The sequence below is a fragment of the Neovison vison genome, chromosome 7 (assembly GCF_020171115.1).
Source record: "Neovison vison isolate M4711 chromosome 7, ASM_NN_V1, whole genome shotgun sequence".
Taxonomy (NCBI): Eukaryota; Metazoa; Chordata; class Mammalia; order Carnivora; family Mustelidae; genus Neogale; species Neogale vison.
In genome coordinates this window covers 52,346,022-52,370,222 of record NC_058097.1, presented here as the reverse complement: position 1 = coordinate 52,370,222, position 24,201 = coordinate 52,346,022, and the positions used below count along the sequence as shown (strand labels likewise).

The 24,201-nt window shown below is 58.8% G+C and overlaps 1 protein-coding gene across 1 annotated transcript; it reads right to left on the bottom strand.

The window, feature by feature from the left end:
* Nucleotides 1-1,024: 1,024 nt before the first annotated feature.
* On the bottom strand, nt 1,025-22,608 carry NAPA (NSF attachment protein alpha). Its single transcript, XM_044257010.1, has 11 exons — nt 22,395-22,608; nt 13,810-13,889; nt 11,289-11,405; nt 6,621-6,667; nt 5,820-5,897; nt 5,523-5,578; nt 5,352-5,436; nt 4,461-4,565; nt 3,255-3,323; nt 2,717-2,767; nt 1,025-1,788 (listed from the first exon to the last, which is right to left on the bottom strand). Exons 1-11 carry the CDS (start codon nt 22,490-22,492, stop codon nt 1,687-1,689), a joined length of 888 nt encoding a protein of 295 aa, XP_044112945.1. The 5' UTR covers nt 22,493-22,608; the 3' UTR covers nt 1,025-1,686.
* Nucleotides 22,609-24,201: the final 1,593 nt, after the last annotated feature.

Genomic DNA, 24,201 nt, shown 5'->3' with positions numbered 1-24,201 from the left:
TTTAAGCACAGCCAGGGTCAAGACTCATTACTGAGGTCAGGGTGGCAGAAAAATTCTGACCTACATATTCTTAAACCTGTGCCAGTGGCAGACATTGGTAATCGATCTCAGGTCTCAGGAGTCTTAACTGAGCCCTAGGCAGCCATCATCAATCAATCCATCTGAGCTGTGGGAGGAGCTGAAGGGGACAGGAGCAGGGCCTCCTACAGTAGTCCATAGAGAATGGACTTGACACTGAACCTGAACCTCTTGGACTTCTTCCAGGTTCTGGCCTGGAGCACCTCTTTTGAGGAGCCTGACCTGGTCTCCCAGGCAGCCCCTCCTCTGCATCTGCCCCACTCCCACCCCCCAGTTCACTTCCTGACATCCCAACCCATAGCAACTGTGCCTTTTGGGCAGAGCTTCCTCCAGCTCAGTGACCCCACAGCCCAGGGCCAGGCACAGCCCATGCACATCAGACTGCTCACCTCCACAGAGGCCTCCACTGTGGCATATGGTGGAGGCTGGTGGTTCTTGCCCACCTTCCCTGGGCAGAGGGCTCCTGCCATCTCCTCTTCCACTGCCATGCCCGCTTGGTCTTCATGCACTGCCCACCTAAGCTGTTTCCCCCCTTGTCCTGGGATGCCTGGAACAAATAGCAGTGGGGCTTTCAACCCTCCTTCCAGGCAGACTTGAGCACAAGGGGACTCTCTTTCAGCCTCCTTACCACCACTGTCCTTAACCTCCATTCTCCAGCCAGCTGAGGGCTGGGACTGCCACCCGCCATCCCAGCTGAGGAAACTGAGGCCCACAGAACTCAGAGGCCATAGGATTAAGCTGGGTACTCCTAGACTCCAGAGCCCACCCATCCCTAGGCTCCCTGGGGACCTCTGACCCCAGCCCTGTCTCCTGGTCACACCTGCCCTCTTTCCCACCCAGTGTGTCCAGAGCCCAAGCCGGGGACCAGGAGGGGTAGGGAGACAGGACACCAGCCCTGAAGGGAGAAGGGGGCAGCAGAGGTGAGGAGGAGGAAGGGAGACTCATGCAAAGTATTCTTTTTTATTTTCTTTCTTAGGCCAGCTGCAGCTTCTGACCATAAAACCTCAAAGCACTAGGGAAGGAGCAGACGTAGGGGTGAATGCAGGGATGATCCTGAGCTCCAGGGCCTGCGGTCTATCCTGAGAGGTCAGGGCTGCAGGAGGCTTAGTGGGGGGGTGGTTCCCGGCACTGGAGAGGGAGGGGCCCACCCCCGAGGTGAGAGCAAATCTCAGCAGCTACATGTGCTCAGAGCTCGGCTGGAGGACAAGTGGGAACAGCAGACACCAGCCTCGCGCCTCAGCTGGTCAGGAGATGGGGGACCAGACACTGACCCCCACCCCTGGCAGCACCCACAGCAAAAAGGTCTGTGTCAAAGAGTCTGTGTTTTGGGGCAGAGAAAGGGACCTTTGGGGGGCTTAAATAAATGGGCAGGAGGCAAGGGGTGCAGCGAGAACAGAGGGGGACTGTCCGGCCAGCAGGCCCCGCCTCAGGGGCTCCAAAGCAGGGCTGAACCCACACTCTGGCTTGGGGAGACTCCTCTGCGGGAAGGGAGGGAAGGTCTCACAGCCAAGGTCTCGGCCCCGCCTTTCTCTCTGGGCTTACGCACTGGAGGGGCGCGGGGGAGAGAAGATGGGGCAGGAAGACAGATGCCAGGGGGCAGGGTGGGGCTTAGCGCAGGTCCTCCTCATCCCCCTGGATCGTCTTCTTGATGCGGAGCAGCATGGTGGTGAGCCACTGGTCCAGCCGGGAGATGGCATCGTACTCCTTTACCTGGGACACACAGGGGGCGGGGGGGAGGGTGTCTGAGTGGCCGGTCCCACAGCTGGCCCTGGTCCTGATTCCCTCCTTGTCCCCAGTTCCAGAGTCTCTGGTCCCCAAATTCTCTATGTGTGTCCCAGCCTGCCTCCCAGAGAGGAGCAAAAGGAGGGGGTTCCCTCTAAGGCTGCCTTGGGAAGAGGAAAAGATGTCGCAGCATAAAAATGCTCCAGCTTCCTTGTTTTATGGGTGGGAAACAGGCCTGGAGGTGTGAAGGCCTGTTCACAGGGACGGAAGCCAGAGGGAGAACCAGTGCCCTGTTGCCTAGAGGCAGCCCCACTCCTCCCTTCTCCTCGCTGGAGCTTCCTGAAGTCCTGCCCATCGTCCCAGGCAGGAGGGAACGGAGGGACTTCAGTATCTGTCATCACTGATAGTGTAGGATTCCTGAGGAGCTCCCAGGAGACACCACTGGACAGACGCAGTCTACACAACTGCATTAGGACCGGAACTGGGCCCAACCGAGTCCCAAATTGTTCCAGAGAGTAAGAAAAGGGAGAAACACCTCTGTAGGGTGCTTCTACCAGGGAAGGTGGTGCTGGAAGGGGAGGCCCTTTCATGACTCGTCTCCCTCTCTCCCTGTTCCCACTGCTCATGGGGGGCACTCATTGGTGCAAAGACCTTGGCCCGGGGAACAGAGAGACAGATGTGGGTCTGCCTCCCCACTCTGCCCCCAAGAGGCCGAGGATAAGTCTCCTCACCTCACCCCGGTGTCATCATCTCTGGTATGCGGGGAAAACCTCCTGTACCTCTGGGGCTCCCCGTGAGAATTCTGGGGTGACTGGAGAAAGGAATTCACAGCCAGGGCCGGGCCCGGACCAAGGGTGGGATTCACAGGACAGCGTCTCTGAGAAGGGCGCCCCCTGCCCCTGCCCCAGCCACTCACCGCCTCAGTGTAGCTGTCAATATTCTGCTCCTCATGGGCATCTAATAGTTTCTGTAAGAAGACAGCAGACAGGCAGGGGTCAGGGGTCAAGACTGGCCTGAGGCCTGTCACCAGAGTCCTATCACTGAGGCCTGATAAGACACACACCTACTCCATCTGGGGGTTGTAGGTTGGGTGGGGGGGTGGTGGAGGAAGGAGCTAGTTCTACCTCTGCCTGGTGCATGTGTGCACGTGCGTGTACGTGTACATGTGCATGTGTGTACGTGTTCGTGCAAGAGATCACGCGGCCTCCTGGCTCTGCTCCCACCTCCACCACCACCTGAGCCTTACTTCTCGCATCGAGAAAATGGAGGCCCAGACAGGAGAAGAGGAAAAACAACACACAAACGAAAGATCCTGAAGAACCGCCGACAAACTTCGGTGACAGTGCCAGTAATACCCAGAGTCCCAGCCTCTGGATCCCGCCCCCCAACGGGGTCCTGGCTGAGACCTCCAGGCTCAGAGGCAGGGAGAGGGCGGCGGGGCACCCGGCACTCACTTTCATCAGCGTGCACTCCCGGGAACCAGAGAAGGCAGGGAACAGCTCCTCATACTTCTGGACAGCGAGCTGGACATCGCCAGGGTGGAAAGAAGGAAGGAAGGAAGGGGACAGGCTAATGAAGATGGGACATGGGAGCCACCGGCCTGGCAGCCAAGGGGATCTGAGCCACCTGGCCCCGAGTCAGCGCTCTGTGCCCTTCCGCCAGCCCCCAGTATCACCTGGCTCTGTGTCCCGCAGGCACCTCCGTGGGACTGTGCCCGGCCAAGCCTGGCCGCAGAGACAGCTTGTGGGGAAGAAAGCTGAGGTGGGGGTAGAGGGGAGGGAGAAGGTCTTCCAGGCTGGCGTGCAGGGTAGGGGGCAAATGCCAGGCCGGTGCACAGGGTAGGGCGTAAATGACCGCTGCCTCGTGTGAGTCCTTCCTACGTGCCAGGACTAGTGCTGGGTTCGTCTCACATTTAACCATCACGTGGACCCGGGGAGGGTTGAATGATAGTGACCCCCATTCTGAAAGTGGAAAACGCCCGATAACCTGCTCAGGGCACAGAGTTCATGGGGGCGGGGACGCGAGCTGGCCCGACACCAGAGCCTGGGCTCTTACCCCAGCGGGAGCAGAGAGCAGTGGTGCTCAGACACCCCGTGTGGCAAAAGGCAGGGCGGAGGGCAGGGCGGCTGGAGGCCCCTCGAGACTCCAGCTCCTCCCCCCGCCATTCCCTGCCCCCTCGCCCAGCACTGACCCCTCTATCGCCAAGAAGCCCTGCAGATGGATGACGAGGGCGCGCAAGCTGTGGTTCAGATCATGACACTGGGAGCCAGAAAGATCTGGACTCTGGCCATGAGGCCCTGAATAAGGGTCTCTGGTCTCAGCCTCAGCATCCTCATCTGTAGGACAGGGGACAGTGACGCTGACCTCAAAGGAGGCAGGAAGGACTCAAAATGTGCCCTCAGCTGAAGACAACACCAGGCACTGCGTGAGCCAGGAGCTGGATAAACTCAAAAGCAGCAGAGACTGGGCGGGGGATGCCAGGGGTGGCCACACAGCAGCGACAACACGCAGCTGACTGTTGGGGGGCCAGATGTGAGGGCGGGGCTCACCACCCATTAAGGGGGCAGGCAGCAACCTAGCTCGGTGACAGCCCTGATGCTCTGAGGTGGTCAAGGGGAGGCGGGGGAAGCCCTGGGCAGGCTGATGGGGCCCCTGCTCACCTTGGCATTGAGCATGTCGATGCAGAAGTGGCAGAGGGCTGCCTTGAAGAAGTAGTCCTTGGCGCTGTACTTGAGGAGGGGACTGTCCATGGCGTTGGTTCCCACCTGTGGGCATGTGGAGGTGGTGCCATGAGCTTGCAGCAGGCAGCCAGAGGGTCAGGGTCATGGCCAGGCATGCAGGGGCCAGAGGGGAGCAGCACCTGTATCCTAAGTGAGGCCCTTCTAACCCGCAACCCCAAGGGCAGGGAGGCCAAGGACCAGCCCCAGGGAAGTCAGCCAGTGGTGCACAAGCAGCCAAGGCCCAGGGTTTGACAGGGGCTGGGTGTTGCCACAGGGCTGAAGCCAGGTGTCCATGGGCCCCCCGAGGCGCCCAAGATGCTGGGGAGGAGGCAGCTCTGCTGTCAGGCCCCACGGGAAGCTGGCTGTCGGTGGGCAGAGGGGCGGCAGGCTGAGGGAACATGAGAGGTGGTACCCGCCCCCCTTCTCCTCCGAGGCCAGCTGCCTGCCATTCTCTTGGCCAAACCGAACCCACCAGGACAACCTGGCTCGTCCAGCCCTCCCCACACACCCCAGGGAGCCTGGGCACCCAAAGGACACTCCCTCCCCATCCCTCCCACCTGGCCACCTTCCTGGAGGCCCCTTGGCCACCTCTGGCCAACCCCCCCCGCTCCCCATGCCCCCCGCCCAGGCCTCAGTGATTCTGGCCACTCCCTCCAGGACCCTAGGCCTCCCAGAAAGCTCCCTGTGAGAAGCATACAGGGAGAGGACGATGACACCGTGTGGGTCGTGTGTGGAGAAAGGTTTAGCCAGTGAGCTGATTCAGGGAGATGGAGAGGAAGGCACGGGCACAGGGCCCCAGAGAGCAGGCCTCAGAGCCCCACCAGCCCCCACCTGCTCGTAGATGTCAATGGCCTTCTGATACTGCTCTAGCTGTGCCGCGTAACCAGCCACCTTCAGCAGACACTTGTTGGCTGAGCTGTGTGGGGTGGGCAGGGAAGACAGTGGTCAGTAGTGGCCTAGGGGCTTACTGGGGGCTGGGGAGGGGAGCCCGCTGCCCCATACCTGTTGGATTCCTCCCCTTTGTAGTAGTCTGCAGACTGCTCATAGTGGGCGATGGCCTGGGGAGACATGGGGCAGGCGCAGAGGGAAAGGGGGTAGCAGTGCAGCCCTTGCCCATCACAGGCCGGGCCCTAGGCCCATTACACAAGCTCGGCCCAAACCCCACGCCCTCTTCCAGTACTCAGACATCAGGGGACTCCCCAAGTGCACACAGCAGTGAGACGAGCCCCAGTCCAAGGGGACCGGCCGCCGTGGTCCTCCCCCACCACTGGCCAGGCATGGCCGCTGACCACCCCTCACCTTCTCGATGTCCACCAGCTCCGTCTCATAGATCTCGGCAATGGAAATGTGGTGCTTGGCCGCGATCGTGAATCGGCCCTGGGCAGGACACGGGAAGGAGCTCTCTGTGACGAGTGATAGCCCCAGTGCCTCACCTCAGACCCTCCTCACCCTTCCAGGTCACTAAAGCTGGTAGGTCCCTGCCCCTCAGCCACACCACTGAGCCAGAAGGGCACAAGCCTTCAAGAGGAGGCTTCGCCGAGGCGTGGGTCTGGGTGCTGCCCTGACGGGGGAGCCCTGTGCATGTCCCTCCACATTTAGCCTCCGTGTCCATCCTGTCCACAGGGACACGGGCAGACAAGGCGATGCCAGAGGTAATGGTGGCATGGGTACCCGGTAGAGGGCCTGGCCCGGGGAAGCATTTGACAGACAGCCCACAGAGGTGGAAGGACCAGCTTAGAACTGCCTGGTGAGAGCTCTGGAGAAACCAGGCTGATGGTCTGACCATTCCCACTGTGGACAGAACAGCCCCTCTTGGCCTCCCTGGGCCCCCAGTGTGGCCACGGAGGCCAGTGCCCATCTTCCCCCAAAGACACACATAACATGTCTAGGTCCTGGGTTCTGGGTCCCTGGCGGAGCCGCCTCTGGGCCTCACCTACCATGGGGGTGGCTCCCTGGGGCAGGGGCAGGGGCTGGCCCAGAGGACCACACTCCCCTCACTCCCACTGCCCCTCGAACCTGCTCTTGGTGCTGGGGTTGGGGACAGCAGGCTGGAGCAATAGGGCGGGACAGGAAGGGGACAGGACGGGCAGCGACCCTTACCATGTCTGTGTAGATCTCGATGGCTCTCATCAAACAGTTAATGGCCTCTGGGGAGAGAAGGTAAGTGAGGAGCAAAAATGAGAAAAAGAAGTCATCTAGGCAGAAGCCTGGAGAGGAGCAGGAGGCCAGGCGGGCGCTCAGGGGCCTGTGGAGAACATCGAGCTCATGCAGCTGCCAGGGCTGCATTCCTGTGGCTGGGCCAGGGGGCTGAAGGGATCCCTGAGCGGAATGTGCTCAGAACCATGGACGGTGCAGACCGTGACCTGCTGAGGGCTGTCATCTCGGCAACGCCAGGCACGGAACACAGGCCGGCAGCCAGCCTCCCACAGGGTTTGGGAGCCAGGCCAGTGAGGGCCCCACCTGCCAAGACAAGAGGGGCTGGCAAGGGGGACAAGAGGCAGCCAGGCCTGACATGTGAGGGACCCCTGGGTTCCACCAGGGCCCTGGAACCTTGACACTGCCCCACATCCCTTGCACTTGTCCAGCCTCTGTCAACAACATGAGGGGAGCCAGACGTCAGGACACCCAGGCCCCTGGGGCTGTGACCTCCGTCACTGTCTCATGCACACATGTCCGCATTCAGCAGAGCCCTCCACTCTCGTCCCTCCCCCTGCCATCCGCCCATCCTGAAACCACGCAGCAAACACCAGAAGGCCCACGAGGAGAGAAATTCGGCTACCTTTGTGGTACTACCTCTTCTAAGACCTGAAATTCGGGTATGGTTTTTTTTTGACATGTTATTTGGAGGAGAGTGAGCAGCATGAGTGGGAGGCATTTTCTAGCAGACAGAGATGAGCTCTCAGGGTGGCTTTTTTTTTAAAACGCATCTCCAAGGAAAAGGTGTTGGGGGAGGTGCAGGGGGAAGGACAGAGAGCCTGGACAGACCGAGGACACAGGCTCGAAGATGGGCTGGGGCTAGCGTCCTGACGTCCCAGGCACCCTGCAGGCTCCTGGTCTGCCTCCAGGGCTACCCTACCCCCCCACCCCAAGTCAGCCAGGTCCGCTGGGTGGAGAGGCCACGGAGAAGGGCCGAAGCTGGTGCCTGTTCTCACAAGGCCCAAGGTCTCACTACCTGGGCGGGGCGGGGTGGGGGGTATGTGAAGAGAGGCTCTTTGCCTCAGACCTGTGGCTGGGCCTTCAGGGAGTCCACAAGCCCCCCTAAATTTACATGCAAAAGGCGGGTGTCTGTGAGCACTGCTCTGGGGGAGGGAGGGCCTGTAGGTTTGGTCCCATTCTGAAACTGGATGCCAGAGATCTCCTGAGATGCCAGAAACATTCAGAGAACGAACAGCATTCGGTTGGGGTTCTGAGGCTGACTGTTGGAAGCCCGGGGCACCAGAGAAAAAGAAAATGAGATAAAGAGAAGGCAGAGAGAGAGAACACAGGGCCCAAGTTACCGCCAGAAACGGTCTCGCTTGAACATGCACACACGTTTTGCAACAGCTTTTCTGAGCCAGGTGACCGGCAAGGGGCTGCTTGCAACCCGGTGCTGAGGCCGGGGAGGAGCTGGCTGGTTGGCTACAGGAGAGTGCCTCTCACCGGCTCCCCCTTCTGGAAAAGCGTGGTGGGGGGGAGGCCCACCCCACACCTGTGCCTGCTCCTGCCACAAGGAGCTCGGAGACGGGGAGACAGGGAGAGGCTGCGAGTTCCTACGGAGGACAGGCTCTCTCAGTGGCTGTTCTGGTGCTACAGGGCTGTCAGCAAGGCACGGCCCCTGGAGCAGCAGCGGGGGGCAGAACATCAACCCCCCCACCCCCAGCAGCAACATGGATTCATGGGGTTAAGGCCCCCTCACTCCTGTTCCTGGCTCGGGGACAAGCGGCAAGCTGCCAGTGAACACCCCGGGTAGCGCTGGCACCCGGGACATAACCGGCTTATCTACAGGTACCAGGTCCCTGAGGAGCGGCTAGAGCACCCCTGGATGAGATCCAGCCCAGGGCAGGGGGTGCTGCAGTCCAGAGCAGGGAAGGTGCTTGCTTAGGCTCACCGGGAGTCGTGCAACCCAGGGCCCTCGCCCTACCTGCGGGGCTCCAGCAGCCTCTGGGTCTGGCTACTGGTTTCCACATCAAGCCTGGGACTCAGCCCTCCTGGGTACAATGGGGGCAGATGGCAAAGGCCCCCAGGGAAGTGGCCTGGGTTAAAGCAAGCTGTGGCCATGTCTGGTTCGCAGGAGACACCCAGTAGCGTGCGCACGCAGCCCCGGGCCTGGCTCTTGGGTGGCTGGGGTTAGAGACCTCCCTGGCTGAGTCCCTCCAGCGTAGCGGGCAGAGGCTGGGACTCCCGGGAAGCACCCACAGCCGGGGCATCGCAGCCCCACCCCTGGCCACCCAGGGGGCAGCAGGCAGCCCCGGTCCACCATTCCAGGCAGACTGGCAGACACAGGGTGTGCTGACAGCCGCCAAGTCCGCTCCCTCCATCCCGGCCAGCTCTAGCAGGCCTTCTGTGCGGGCCAGGCGCCAGCGGCCTCTTGCGGGGGCAGCGGGAGTGGGCCTCCAGGACTCCTAGAGGTGCTGACACAGGACAGAAGCCTTCAGGGTGGCCAAGAGGACCAGGAAGGCCCCAGGGAGCTGGCTACCTGCTTGGGGCAGTCCAGTGGGGATCTGAGTGGGCCCTCTGACTCTGTTTTATAAGCCACGTGGCCACAGGGAGGAGGCCGGGGGAGGCCAGGCCTCTGATGGGAGCCAAGGGCCACCCCACACCAGACATCTGTTACACACCAGGTGCTGGGCTGGCTGAGCCTGTGCTTCTCACACGTGGCCTCTGCCTTGCCAGACAAGGAAACGGAGGCCCAAAAGATGAGGTGACTGCCAGCCTGAGGTCACAGGGAAAGGGGCTGGGTCCAGACTGGGGAGCAAGCCGAGCCCCACGTCGCATGAGCCATTACTCAGGCGGGGAGTCAGCGAGGCTGCGGTGCAGGGTCACTACTCCGAGGCCCCTCCCTGCTCAGCACCAAGAACCTGGCGCTCTGGCCAAGGCACCCATTCCAGGCCATGCCCAGATGAGGCTCCCCTCCTCGTCACTGCTCCTCTTGCTGCCTGAAAGGTCCTTCCCACCCCAAACCCACCTCTGCCACACCACCGCACTCAGCTCCCAGGCAGCAAACTGCACTTGCTGATCCCTGGAGAAACCAAGTTGGCCTCTGGGCCTCACGATGGCCACGTCAGCATACCCAACGACTGCTGCCTTCCCACTGTTGTGGCACAGCTCCTGAGGCGGGGCGCCAACCCTGGCCTGAGCCCCAGCACCCAGCCCACCCCTTGCAGAGCCCTGCCTCTGGCTGGAAAAGCTCAGATCAAAAGCCACCTGAGGCCCAAGGACGCAACATCACAGACGCAACATCGCGGAGCCGGGTGGGGGCCTGTCCCAGGGAAGCGCTGGCCTTTGTTTGCACTTGACTCCTGCCCCAGAGACCTGTCCTTCCGGTCACTCTGGAGCAGCAGCTGACCATCACACAGGCCTAGGGTGGCAGCTCTAGGAAGACCAGTTCCTCAGGGAGCAGAGGGAAGGCTGACGGTGATGGCGAGGGGTGGGGCAGGGAATGGGACAGACGTCCCTGGGTGATTCAAGGCTGCCCTGGGTCCTCCTCACATCATCCACACGGCCTGCCGTGGCTCAACCCCGCCACAAGGCCTTCCCTCCAGTCCTTGCTGAGCCTGGGCCCACCGTGTGACCCCTCAGGCCAACCTCTGGGAGACCCCCAGGTACACAGCAGGGACTGATCAAGTCTGGGGACACAGAGACACTACTTGGTCTATCGAGACACCTGATCCCCGCCTGGAAACGACAGGTCCCTCGTGGCCGTAGTGGATCGGCCAGCAAGTCCCCTGCACTGGGGTAGGAACCAGCGCTCACTAAGCCTCGAAGGCACCTCGATGCCCGGCTGCAAACTGTTCTCTCCTGGGAAGGGCTGGTCTTTGTTCCAAGATGAGGCATCTTTTTTTATTTTCTTTCCCTTAAAACATTCACGTATTCCCTATTCTCTTCTGAGAGAACAGTAGCAATAGATGGTCACCCAAAAAAAGCATCTTGGCTCGCTTAAATTAAAAAGTTAGCAACCTGTGTCTGGCACTGAGATGAAAAACAGAAATTAAAATTCCAGCTTCCCAAGACCCAAAATTCTGGTCCCCACTGGGCTGTGCTCCTGCGTCGGGACGAACCCAGTGGGACAAGTGGTTTTCTTGCCGTGAGTCAGTCCCAAAGCGGGCTTCTCTCCCCAGCACGCCCTCATTTTAAGTAACTTGTTCTCTGGCAACTCCCATCTTGGGCTCTGCTCTGATTTCCCCCCCAGGGGGTAGGGAAGCCAGGTTAGGATAATTTCCGCTCCTTTTTCGGCAGCAACTCCTACCTGGCTGGTCTCAGAACCCCCTCCCACCCCCCTTCTGCATGTTAATTCTGACACCAGAACAGATTTTCCTCTCTCCTTGGCATGCGGTGGGTCTGCGGTGTAACTCCCACTCCCAAATGCTCCAGGCTCCAGGAGGGAAGCATCAGCTGCGCGCACAAAGCAGCAGGGGGAGGCGGAGGCTTGGAGCGGGATGCAAATGCCAGCCGGAAGGGAGCCAATCGTGAAGTTCAACCGCAAGTATCTCCCTGCCGGCCCTGGGCCGGACACCTGAAGACTTCTTGGGAGAGGGCTTCGCTGGGCCCCAGGGACCCACAGAGGCTCACCTTGGGGGTCGGCCTTCTTGAATGCGTTGCCGGCATCCACAAAGCAGGTGGCCGCATCGTGTTTGCTCTGGAGCTGCAGGTGCAGCTGGGCTGCCTGGCAGAAAGCATTTCCGGCAGCTGGAACAGGAGAGAGCATGCGCAGCCCGAGTGGGGCTCTGCCCGTCAGAAGCCGCCCTGACGATGCCCCCCACAACCCTGTCCCCCTGGGAGGAGGGGGACTCCAGATTGGCCCCGGGGGAGTGGAGGTGAAGGCCTTGACCTCAGGCTTCCTGACCCTGGCCAGGGCTGAGGCTCCTGAAGGCCCTGACGTGGACAAGGAGGGAGGAGGAAGCGGCCCCCTGGGGGCGGCCCCTGAGCCCTGTGTATAGAGAGAGAGAGCCAGGTGGGGGCCCACTATGATCCCACAGCCTGAATCCCAGCCTCTGGCAGTATTTCCAGGGCCACCTGGTTCTAAAGATCTGAGGAGAAGGCCAATGGGCCTGAGAGCTACGCAGGATACAAAAACTATCCCCAGCTGACCCCAGCAGTGGCCCCGGGGACAGTGGGAAATCAGGTGCAGGGGACAAGTGCTCTGGGGGCAGGGGCGGTGCAGACACCACCGGAGGCCCAGTCTGTCTTGTCCCTGGCTGCATGTGGTCTTCCTGCGCTGCTCCCAAGCCACTGCAGTCACCTGTGACTCCTAAGCTGCCTGGGGGCTTGCCTGAAACAATGGCATCACTTCTCCTATGGGGCTGGAGAGCAGGGGTGGGGGGTGGGAGTGTCCTGACCAGAAGCTCCAATGCCCACTGCTGTCTTCCTCTGGCCACATCGGAATCACAGACTTCCAAGAGGGAAGGGGACCGGAGGGCCTGACCCATCCTGGGACATCAGAGCAGCAAGAAAGACAAATGCAGCCCAGTTCCCATCGTGTAGGATGTATTATCTTTAAAGACTCAAACGTGAGTGCAAAATTTCCAGAAAAGCAGTATCATAGGGAGAAAAATGAAACAGAGCCCAGGATTTTTTTTGACTAGTTAGGGTGGGGAGGAAGCAACACGTTTTAGGGGCAAAGAGACACCTATGCGATTGAGAAGTAAATATTCCTTCTCTGATGGCACCTCTTTAGCTTGGGAACATGAAATTATACAGGGCGTGTGGCTCTGTGCACAATATATCTGGTGAAACCTCAGGAAAAACCCTTCTAGTTTCCAGGAAACCAAAGGTGTGCTCAGGAAATGAGGCGACTCCGTCTCACCCCAGGCCTCCACACTCTGCCTCCAGGGTCCCATGCCAGGCTGTGTCTCTTTCTGGTCAGAAAGTTCCTTCCAAGGTCCCAAACCTGTCTTTGCCCAATTTCTGGGATTCAGTCTTACTGGGGCTGGAGGCCACATCCCAGAACTGGCCCGAAGAGCTCCACGCCACGCCAGATTCTCCAAGCTCTCCTCCAGGCCCTCAGGCGGCTCCTGGCCACCTCTTCTGGTCTCTCCAACCTCTAGGAGCCCCTGCCTGCCTGCCTGCCCACCCCACCTTGGCTCTGGGGAACCCGCCAAGAGCCAGCCCTGCCGGAGCCGGACCACAGCCAAGTCAGAGGAGTCGTAACTCTGGGCTCGTTCTGCCTGCCAACACAGGTCGTGAGCATCCGCAGAGGTGTGGGAGCTGGGACACCCTCCCCCCAAGGATGGAGGCCCTTGCAGCAGTGTGCGACACTGTCACAGTGTGTCCTCCCCCAGTCGGAGTGAGAGCACATGGGAGGCTGTGCTGGGCACCTTGTGGCCACTCCGGAAGTTTGCTAGTCTGCGGACCAGAGTCCTGTGAGCACTTCAGCTTCCACCCCAAGGCGGGGCGGGGGCAGTGCTTGCAGCTGCAACAGATGGTGCCTGGGGTCACACGGCCGGCTCCAGCTGTGCCACAAACCTCAGTCCCTCTGGCTGCGGAGGTCCTGAAGCCGCAAAGAGGCCGGCCGAGCACCGCACTCCAGAATTGGAGCTCTGCCTTCTGAATTCTCGCTCTCAGTCCCTCACTAGGGGCGGCACCTGAGGCCCCGGGGCTGAGTCAAGCCTCGGTTTCCCACCACGGGGATGTTAGAGGCAGCGCCCCTCACAGAGCTGCCCTGCCAGTTCCATTCAACATGCATGCTCGGCACCTAGGGGCGCCCTCAATAAATGGCCGATGGTTAAGGTGACCACTGGACCGCTGGAACGTTCCCTCAGGCCTAGAACTCAGACCTGATGAAAGCACTAGGGAGGAGGTTCCGGGTTAAACTGGACATTCTGGGTTTAAGGAGAAAGCCCTCCAAGAGCTACCCGGATTCAATAATGTATTTATCCCTATAGTCCTCTTGCCAAGGCCCCGTGGCCCAAGTAAAAGAACCTGGGGGCTCAAAGTGACCCGAAGGTAGGCCGATGGGTTTCTGGTGCCACAGATGGCAGAGAGAGATGGGGAGGGGGTGGTGAGGGTTGAGCCCCGGAGCCAGGCCCTCAGGACTGGAAGCTGAGGGAAAGGAGAAGAAAGGAGCATGAAGGGTTCTGCAGAGATCACATACCACTCCAGTTTTTGGCCATTTTGAACATATTCGCTGCTCTGGTGTAGATCTCGCATGCTTCCTCTATTTTGGATGAGCCTCTGGGGAAAGAAGGAAAAGGAGAGGAGATGCACGAGTCAGGCAGTGAGCAGCAGCCCGCATTCTGTCCTGGGGACGGTGGGTACCTGAACTCCCTACCCCCATAAGGCCCCTGTGAAGCCCTCTGCAGCCCAGGCCTCTGCTGACGGCTTAGGGGAGACCGAGCCCGTGGTCCCCACTCCCCCTGCACAAAGGCACACTCACTGCAGGTGCCTGGGCAGCCAGGGGAGCCGAGGTTGTCATCACACGGCAGGGGTAGGCTGGGGAGGGGGAAGACTTCCCAGCCTTCCTATAAGCCCAGCCTCTGATGGCCTCTTCCACTTCTGTTCAGTGAACGCTGGTTCCCAGGCTCTATACAAACTACCCCCCACCCCCACCCCACCAACACATCGCAAAGCATTCTGGGGGAGGAGCCCACTCTGGACACCTTGTCTATCCCCCAATGCCTCAAGCCCATGCCTTGCTCGCTGCAGGTGTTCTGGGAAGACCTCCCAACCCTACGCGTGTGCCATTACTATTTCAGGTAGGAGCAGATAACACACAGAAAACCAGTCACTGCCTTTCCTCTCTTAAGGTGGGGTCTACAAGACTGGGGGGGCCAGGTGCGAGAGACAAGATTTCACACGCTCCTCCTTTGTACTCCTTGAATTTTCTTATCTTCTGCCCATTTTATCTGCTAAAACGTATTTATATAGAACATAGAAAAGATATATATAAATCGTTTTAAATATCAGGATTTACATTTGGTTCTGTGGTCCAGCAATGAGTTACATTTCTAGCACTCTACCCCAAAAAACTAATCAGAGAAGGTGCAAGGATGTTCAGTGCAGAATTAATTAAAATGACAAAACCACCTTCAAAGACCTTCTCGTGCCAGAGCAGGGGTCTGAGAGATATACAGAGGTACATCTGAAAAAAAAATCAAATAAAGAGCACTCCGCTGGGGCAGCTTTACTCCGCCTTCCCAATCTCCAAGCCGTGCACCAGAAGTTTGTCTGGAATTGGGGGCGCCCTTCATGTGTACCCTGTGAGTCCCCGCCATATTTCTGTCCACTCCAAGAATGCAACCCCGCCTCAGCTCATGAGGTCTGTGGTCTCTGCAACTGTCCAAATTCCCATGCCCACATCCACCAGTAGAAAACACCCCACACACCGAGTTCCACCAAACGGATTTCAGATTCTCTCTTCGCTGACATCAATGTTTTGTGTTAAATGAAGAAAAAAGAGAGGTATTTTCTAACAGAAAGCCACACAAATCAGCCTTCCTGTCCTTCCCCCAACACCCGTGTTCACTGGCCCTGGAAACTAGCCAGCCCCCCGCTATGGTTATGGAGACCTCTGGGGTAATTCTGGAAGTTGTGTTCATAGGGCTCCTTCCTTTGGTCCCCTCCTTTGCATCACAGGAGTGGATGGTTACCATGATCACACCAGACCCCCCTAGCCACCTTCTGGGAAGATTTCACTCAGTGGGTCTGGGTGGGGCCTGGAGTCAGGCTTTTTTACACAATGGGCCCAGGGGATTCGGAGAGCTCAGGTGAGTTCGGGAGGAAAAAGCTGATCTATACCCATGGCTCACTCTTCTCTCTGGGAGTCAGGCTGTTTCCGTTGGTAATACGCCCCACCCCCCCTCCAGCGCAGGCTAGCTGGCTGGCGAGGACTGGAATCCTGGCCTCCAGGATCTACATCCCAGAAGGTAAAGTTCTTCTTTGGATGAAGTCTCTACCTTCCAGAGCTATGCTGATGCCGTCTTCCCTAGCCTCTGCTGTTCCACAGGAAGCGGCCCCGCGGGGTAATGCACGCCTGTGCTCACTCTGCTGGGTCTCACGGTCTTCCCAGGCCAGCTTCACCCCAGATGGGCCGACACACTTTGGGCTCGGGGCTCCTGCTTGGAGTGACTTCTGTAGAACCCACTACTGGCCTTGGAGAGAAGAGGAACTTGCACTGGCAGTATGGGACCTTTGGGGCCTGGCTACAAAATTCTCTGGAGGACCTTCTCTAGAACGTTCTCTGACTTAAAGGAGATGGATGCACTCACAGACCAAAATCGGGTCTCCCCATGCCGAGCTCCTCCTTCCCTTCTTTGTGAGAACAATGAAGCCCTATCCAGATTCAGCCAGTCTCTGAAAAAAACTCAGGTTCCATGAGCACAAACAGCTCAACCCACTGAGGGGCCCAAAGAGGGGTGACCAACAATGGATAGGGTCAGCCCCAGCTGGTGTGCTTCAGCTCAGTGGGACAGAGAGAACACAGCACACAAAGGCCGGCAGCTGCCAGGCTGAAATTTCTGTGATCACAGGCCAGCCCTGCACCAGGTCAATGATTCTAACTGCGGAGTGGGAAAACCAGAGGGATTAATGTCTGCTCAGGCCTGCCTCCTCCCTCCTCTCAGGACCTGGGTCCTGGCCATTTCCATGCCACACGATGACAGGGGAATCTCTGGGATTCCATCATCTTCTTTAAGAGATGGAAGTGGAATTCCCAGAGGGGACAAATGACTTGCCTCGGGTCACTGGCAGATCCTGAAACAGAAGCCCTTCCCATAGCCACTGACTCACCTGAGGAACAAATCTGAGCATTCACTATGTGCCAGACACTCGCAGGTATTAGCAGTAAACCAAGGAGAAGGACCTGGCCCTCGGTAAACAGGAAATCAGCAAGACGATTTCAGACTGAGTAAGCCCTGGAGGGACTGGGGGAGGAGGGGGCCTCTATGCAGATCATGGCCACTGCTATAAGGACTGGAAGTTCAAGCTCAGTCCCCATAGATGACTAAGGAGCTACCGAAAGAAAGAGGGAAGACCATTCCAGAGAGCGGTCACAGCATGTGCAAAGGCCCTAGGACAGAAATAGGCGCAGCCAAGTTCCAGGAACAGCAGTGGGCCAGGCTGGCCATGGTGCAGGGAGGGCGGAGAGGCAGGTGGGGAACCCCCATACAGGAGGCCGGGGGGAAGGGGTGAGGCCCTATTTATATAACACGACAGGGAGGTTTCTGGCAGGGAGAGTGACCAGAAGGAAGAAGTCTGCGCAAGCACTCTACCAAGGGGCCGCCCTACAGGATGAAGCTACAGCTGACTACAGGACTTCTCCCCCAGGTCAGGGTAGCTCTTGGAGCACCCATGAAGCGCGGCGAACTCCCTTCTGGGAAGAAACCAGCCCTCCTCCAGTGCCTCCTGCAGGAGATCCAGAAAAGCTAGTTGGGCCTGCCCCTCCTGAAGAGCCCAGTGGCCGCACCAGTGACAGCTGACAGTCCCTCCCCCACAGACCTCCTCCGAGCTGCCTCTGCTTGGCTCTCCCTATCCCGCAGCTCAGGCTCCGAGTCACGCCGGGAATAGAGGGAACTGGTTTGGGCCGGCCTGCTGCAGGGCTGTCTATAATTACCCACTCAGCTCTGCTTTCTGCCCCCTCCCCGGGTGGAGGAAGCAGCCTCAGGGCTCCCAGGCACAGCCACCAACCTCCGGCGACTGCCATATGGAGAGGCGCGTGCGATGCCAGCGATGCACAGACGGTCCGGTGGGCCCCAGGCCTGGTGGAGGGGGGTCTGCAGGGCAGAGCCACAGCCTCCCTCGCTCCTTCCTCCACCCCCTGGGCACTTCCTGGCTCCCAGAAACATGCCACCCGGCCCACCAGCACTCTCCCAAGGGCTGCAAAGGGCAGGCCAGATGGAGTAACTCCCACTGCAGGTCCTCAGGCAGCCCTGGGCCTCCTGTGCGTCCAGAGGGCCACAGCCACCACCCCTCGGTCCTGTCTTGTCCTCAATTGGCTCTGCTTCTCTGGGCAGTGTCCTGGGTGGGCAAGAAGGGACCCCAGGGCCCATCCCACCCTTTTTGTGTCTCACGGTTTATACACCCCTATCACGTGACTAGAACTGCTTGCTAGGAGTGCCGAGTTCCTGACAGCGAAGCCCTGGCTGTCACCTCTGCTCCACCAAGGAGGAAGCTGGGTCTTGGAGGAGTTAGGGGGCCAGCTCACGCTCACACTGCCAGAAAGTGGCAAGACCCAGAACTAGGACCCAGGCCTGGAGATCAAGTCCTGCCTTGCTTCTCACTCAGTGATCTGGAGGCTTCCTTCCCCACGTCCAAGGGTCTTCTGGAAAATGAGAAGGGGACCACGGTCCCCACCTGCTCCAGAGTAAACAGCCAACACTGGGCCAATCTCCCTCACCCGATGGGCAGACGCTGCTCTCTGCTGGAGCCACACAGAGCTGTCTCTAGGCAAGGGAGGGAGGCGGTAACCAGTCCCCCCACATGGGCCCCCATCAGGGCTGCAAGTGGAAGGAACAGCAGAGAACACGAAGGACCACCTGGCACAGCGAGTGGGCAGCCACCAGCCCTGTTCCTCTGCTGATGACACTGAGCTGTCACAGCCGAGCCGCGGAATCCCTGGGCATCTCCTCCCGCCCCGCTTTGTGAGGCTAAGCCCTTCACAGCCACAGCTCCCACCCCCTACTGGGCTCTGCAGTGTGTACCCCCCGCCTACCCCATGGGTATGAGCTCCTGCGGGGCAGGGCCTGGGCCCCCAGAGTGCACACACAGGCACCGGCAACAATGAGAAGATAAAGTTACGTGCTAATTGCTGCACTACGCAACCACCTCAGGTCGCTCTTGTGACACGTCTGTAATGGGCAACAAGCAGAAACAGAATGGACTTGGGGGCCGAGGGACCTGGCTGAGCCCAGTTTCAGGCACTGTGATAGCGGTGTGACCTTGGGTTAGCAACAGCGGAGCCTCAGTTGCTTTATCTGTAGAACAGAGGCAAGGAACCCGATCTGAGAAGCGGCCCTGTGGGGATCAGAGAGAACAGAAGCACCCAGCCTGGCACAAAGGGCAGAGCTAGGGCAGGTGCTCAAACGGCTGCTATTCTGTGAAAGAGGAGAAAAGCGCTCCGAGGGCTGCCAGCCACCTGGCAAGGGGAATTCTAGAGTCACGAGGGGGTGGTAGAAAAAATCGGGGACTGCAGCAAAGCCTGGACTCAAACACAGGACCTTCTGTGACCCTGGTGGGGGGGTGGGGGTGGGAGACACTGTACCTGACGGGGCTGCTGGAGGCTCTTGCAATCTCGCGGGCAGTACCTGGGAGAGTGCCCGCCGCATGGCAGGTGCTCAGCCTGGCTCTTATCGGCGCTGGCAGAGAGGGCACGTTCTAGAAATGTTTACCTATTTCCAATCTCAGCGTGAGCTTAACCTCCTCTGCCCCCCAGGTTGGCAAAGGGGCACCCACCTCTGATTTCCACAGAGCCCCGAGGCCTCCAACCTCCCCACCCCTCCTTCCTACATCCTGCTGACCAAGCTTGTTTCTGGGCCACCGCCTTCCTGACCGTAAGCTCGGTGGCAGGGGTCAAGCCTGTGCATAATGGGATGGGTACTCCTCTAGCTCTGCTACGGATGCCTCTGCACCCCAACAAGGTAACTTCACCATGGCCCAGACTGAATGTATTTCCTTGCCTTAACAGACGTTTCCGAAAGACCTTGGCTTCTCAGCTGTCCCATCCCAAACAGGAGCACTGAAGTTCTGTATAGCCAGGTGGCAAGGTCCCCTCCGTCTTGACAGGCAGAACCCTGGGACCACCGCAAAATGACGGCCGGGGTACCCTAGACACTGCATCCCTTAGGGAAGGACTCCACTCTGAGCCTGGACGAGGGACCCCCAAGTTTTCGGCCGTGGAGCCCAGCAGCTGGCAGGGAGCTCTGTCACCGCAGTGCCCGCTGGACACAGGCAGGCCGGGCTGTGGGCAGGCTCTACAGGCAGAAAGGCTGTCCAAGGCATGGCCAGAAGCTGAGGTTCCTACACCGGGCTGGGCTAAGGGCCCACCCACCTGACCTGGGCACCCACTCTTCCTCTACACAAGCCAGCCTCCAGGGCTCCTGGGGAGTGCTGGTGCCTACAGGCAGTTTAAACAGGAACTGATTGGTCCACACTCTATCTTCAGGAACCTGCTCTCAGTCTGCGCAACCTGCTACCATTCCTATTTCCCTGGCGCCTCCTGCCCAACTTGCAGTAACAGTATTAATAACAGTGAGTACTTAAACACTCACCAGGGCCAGGTGCTGTGTGCTCACCATGTCAGAGCATGTTCCCAGTTACTATTTAGGACCATCCCGTGAAGTAGGTATTACTATGATTTTCCATTCACAGACAGAGAAACTTCCTATCAACATTGGTATCCCAGTGGAAAAGAAGTTTTTGTCTTGGATTTCAGTCGGTTGGAGATGGGGGACGAGTGTGGAGGTGTCAGGGATGAGGACAAGCCCCAGGGAACACAACCACCATTTAGAGCTTGTACCATTCCCGAGGGGGCACAGTGGTGAAGTTTCTGGACCCATCTGAAGCCTCGGGGTGGGAAGGAGGAGAGAGCGTGCTTCTCCTCCCCTTTCCGGTGGTTTCACTGTGCTTTACTCAGGAATTCTCCATCTTTTTGCTTCCAGAGAGCCGTCTGGGTTGCCCCCTCCTCATTCCCCACAGCTCCCTATCCCAGGTGCCCCTCAGGTGCCCGTGCTCTGGCTGGGGGCCTGAGGGAGGAGGGAGCCAGAGGGAAGGGACACAAGGAGCTCCGATCTGCTAACTGGATCTGCTAACTGGCTGGTACCGCCTCCCTCCTCTCTCGCGGGCTGCTGGTGCCCCAAAGCCCTCTAGTGTCCAGGAGCCCAGGAACAGGGAAGAACACAGAAGGCCTTGACATCCAAGGATACGGGGCTGGCCCTGAATCCCGGGTGGATGCTATCCCACTTGGCCCTCTGATGTGACCAGAGGCCTCTCAGTCTGGAATGGTACCGCTGAGGTTTCTGAAAGAGGAGGGAAAAGCACGAGGGACAAGCTGAGCCCCAGTACGCCTCCCGTGGTCCCTGAAGCCACAAGAAAAGGCAGCTGTGAAATGCTGAACACACGAAATCCCAGCTCCAGAGGGAAGGAGGTGCCAAGAGTGGCTGCTGGCCGAGAGGAGTGTCTGGGCTGACCTGTCACTCTCAGACAGGCTCTGGTCAGTCCCTCTGCTCCCGCCTTGCCCACTCCCCTCTCAGCACCATCTCAACCGCTTTTGGAGCTGGAAGGGACTGGGAGGAATACACCGGCTCTCTCGAACGTTTGGAGAAAACTGCCATGTGAGGCAGGGAAGGAGGGAGAGTTACAGGGGTGAGAGCCCCCTCAGACACTGGAAAGTCTGTCAACATCCTCCCTAAGCGTAGGGTCCAGAAATGGGCATAACCCTCGGGGAGAAATGCATGTGGCAGCAAGATAGCTCTGGGATCAGACAGGCCCAGGTCTCCCACTTACTGAGGTCCAAGGCAAGTAAGTCTGTCCACCTCCACAGGGATGTTGTGAGGATGCAATACAAGAACACAGGTGAAGTGCCTGACCCAGGTCTGACTCAGAATCAGAGAACTTAATAAATCTAATCCAGTATTATGACCGTCACGGCCTTCGCTCTCCCCCACACCAGCTGCTGCAGTCCTTTCTAAAAGGCCAATGAGAGCCCTCCCAGAGTGGCCCTGTTCTGGACTGAATGGGTCCTCTCAAGACTCATGTGTCAAGAACCCAACCTCCAAAATGATGGTATTAGGAGATGGGTGCCCTTGGGAAGTGATTAGGTCATGAGACAAAGCCCTCCTGACTGGGATGAACGCCTTTATGGGAGACTCCAGGACGCTAGCTCATCCCTTCCGTCACCCCTTCCACAATGAGAAAGTGCAGTGACAAGTTCCCTGTCTATGAGAAAGCAGGCTCTCATCAGACACGAAATCTGCCAGCACCCAGATCCTGGACTTCCGGCCTCCAGACTGTCAGAAATAAATTTCTGCCAGAGATAAATTACCCCTTCTAGGGTACTTTGTCTTAGAGGCCCAGACAGAGTAAGACGACCCCCATTAAAATCCTCAATGTTCTCCAGCACCTCGAGTCCACGCCCTTTCTCCAGTTCAGGCGGCTTTCTCTCAGGCGCCTCAACACACCTCAGACTTGGGCTCATCGCTCCCAGGATCACCTTAGCCCTGACCCCCCTGACCCCCACCGTCCAGAGTTCACTGAAACCCACTGCGATGCGCCTTGGGAAGGTCAATCCGCCGGCCAGGTGTCAGTCCCGGCCCCACCCCCCGCCCCGTGCCCATCAGGGAGCCTTCAGACAGGTTCTCCTAGAACTCCAAAAGTCTCCTTGACCTGGGGGCTCTCCCAGGCCGGTCCCCTTGAGGGCCTCAGACCGTGTTGGCTCCGCGCAGGTTCTCCTCCCGCCCCTTGGCCCATCTTCAGCCCGGGTCCCCTTACCGCCTCCAGACGGTGTGGCCTCGGTTTGGGTGCCCTCAGCCCGGGGCCCTCCCAACACCGCAGACTGTCTCTCCTCCAACCGTGTTGCCACTGCCGGGGTCAGCTGTCCTTAGCCTGTGTCGCCTCTGTTACTACCTCCTCCCGGAATGCCCTCCGCTCTCTAGGCTCGAGCCGTGCGACTCTACCCCGCCGCTTCAGGCCCTGACTCCTTCGTCCTCTCAGCGCAGGTCCCAGCCGACCCCTCCGCGCGGTTCTCACCCAAAGAGGCCCGAGAAGAAGGACTGCGAGTTCTTCACTTTGCGCTCCGCCTCGGCCAGCAGCGCCATCGCCTCCGCTTCTTTCCCGGAGTTGTCCATGGCGGCCCTAAAGGTACTCAGCAAACGGCCCGACCCGGGCCCACGGGGGACTCAGCCGAGGCCCCGCCGCGGTAGACAAGTCGGGGAAGCTTAGACGGCTGCGTTGACGTCGCACCGGTGCGCGCCGCCCGCAGCTCGAAACCACGTGACGTGCGCCGGCCAACCAGCGGACAGCTAGGGAGGTGCGAGCCCCACCGGCCACGCCCCCGCCCGCAGCCGCACACCTCCCCGTGACTCAAGGCGGCCAATGAGCGACGCGATACTTCAACGCTTGCGCGTACTTCCGCGTAAGACTCTCCACTCTTCCTGGTGCGCTCCACGAAATCCCACGTGACTCGTCTAAGCCAGTCGTAGTCCCCACCGTCCAAGACCCTGTCCGAGGTGCTTTTTTCTAGCTCCTGCTTCACCAATCACCAGCATTCCCCGGGTCGGTCCGTCCCTCCCCGCGGAACTTGCGCCCCCGTCAGCTGACCACTGACCCTCACGTGACAGCTCCCGGCCCCGGCCGGAAGATACGCCCCGCCTTCCTCCGGGTTTGACTGGTGCCCAGCGCGCTGCTCAGTCCCCGCCTTCGCCTCTTTTCTCGCGGGGCTCTTCACTAGGAGAAGAGTCAGCGGTCAGGAAAGAGCTCTGCCTTTTCTTGCGCCCTCTGCTGACGGATACTGGAACTGGTTTGGGAAGGCCAGTAAAGTAACCAGACGGGGAAACAAAACTGAGCGAGGGCTCCCTGCATTCATAAAAAAAAAAAAAAAAAGGGCTGGAGAGAGCGTGTCAAAAATTCAGACACTTCAGACACTCAGAGACCAGATCTTTAATACCATTCCCCAATAAAAGGAACCAGGACTCCTTGATAAGTGGCTGCTTTGAGTCTTGGGCAGGAAATTACACAGGATGAGCCTGGAGCATCTTGTAGTGCCAAAAAGGAAGTATCTGTGTGTGTGAGAGAGACACACACAAGTGGTAGGATATGTCAGAGACACAGGAGCCAACTGGAAGAGCTCCCAATGGCCAAAGCTGGAAGAATTTCAGCAACACATTAAACTAGTCCGGGATTGTCGTCCACTGTATAAAACGTCCCTGAACCCACGCGGTATAAATGAACGAACGAACGAATAGACGGGGAGAATCGACAAACATTTCATGCAGAAGAGCTCTGCCTAGTTCGTGTGGACTCCTACCTCCAGAACGTGGAGCTTGGCTCCTCACTCTTGCTTGTGGAGGTCCAGAGTGTGGTATGGGACAGGGATGGCAGGACTGTTTCCAGTGCAGAAACCCGAGAAACCTGGTCAGCCAGGTGGCTGGGGTTACCATCGACGGTGGTGAATCACACTGATAGAATGTGCTCTCAATACTGTGACATGAGTGGCACATCACTTCGGTGAAGGATGGCTCCTGACACGACCCTCTCCCCATCGAATCACAAACATCAGACAAACCCCAGCTGAGGCACATTCTTTGAAACACTTCACCAGGATGTCTCAACACTGACAAATTATTTAAAAACAAGGAAAGTCAGAGATATTGTCGTCGCTAAGGGGAGTCTATGGAGACGGGTCCACTGTATGTAATCTGGTGTCCTGGGTGGGAACCTGAAACCAAAGATGAATGTTAGATAAAGACTAAGGAAATGTGAATAAAGTATGGGGTTTAGTTATTAAAATCATATTAGTGTTGGTTTGGTAATTGTAACTGACTGGGTGGCTCAGTCA

Bases quoted from the DNA above. Each gene is read 5' to 3' on its own strand.
- NAPA (XM_044257010.1), bottom strand. From the start codon at position 22,492: ATGGACAACTCCGGGAAAGAAGCGGAGGCGATGGCGCTGCTGGCCGAG. The intron at 11,406-13,809 runs GTATGTGATCTC...CTCCTGTTCCAG, and splicing joins AATGGCCAAAAACTGGAGTG to CTGCCGGAAATGCTTTCTGC. The intron at 6,668-11,288 runs GTGAGCCTCTGT...TTCTCTCCCCAG, and splicing joins CAAGAAGGCCGACCCCCAAG to AGGCCATTAACTGTTTGATG.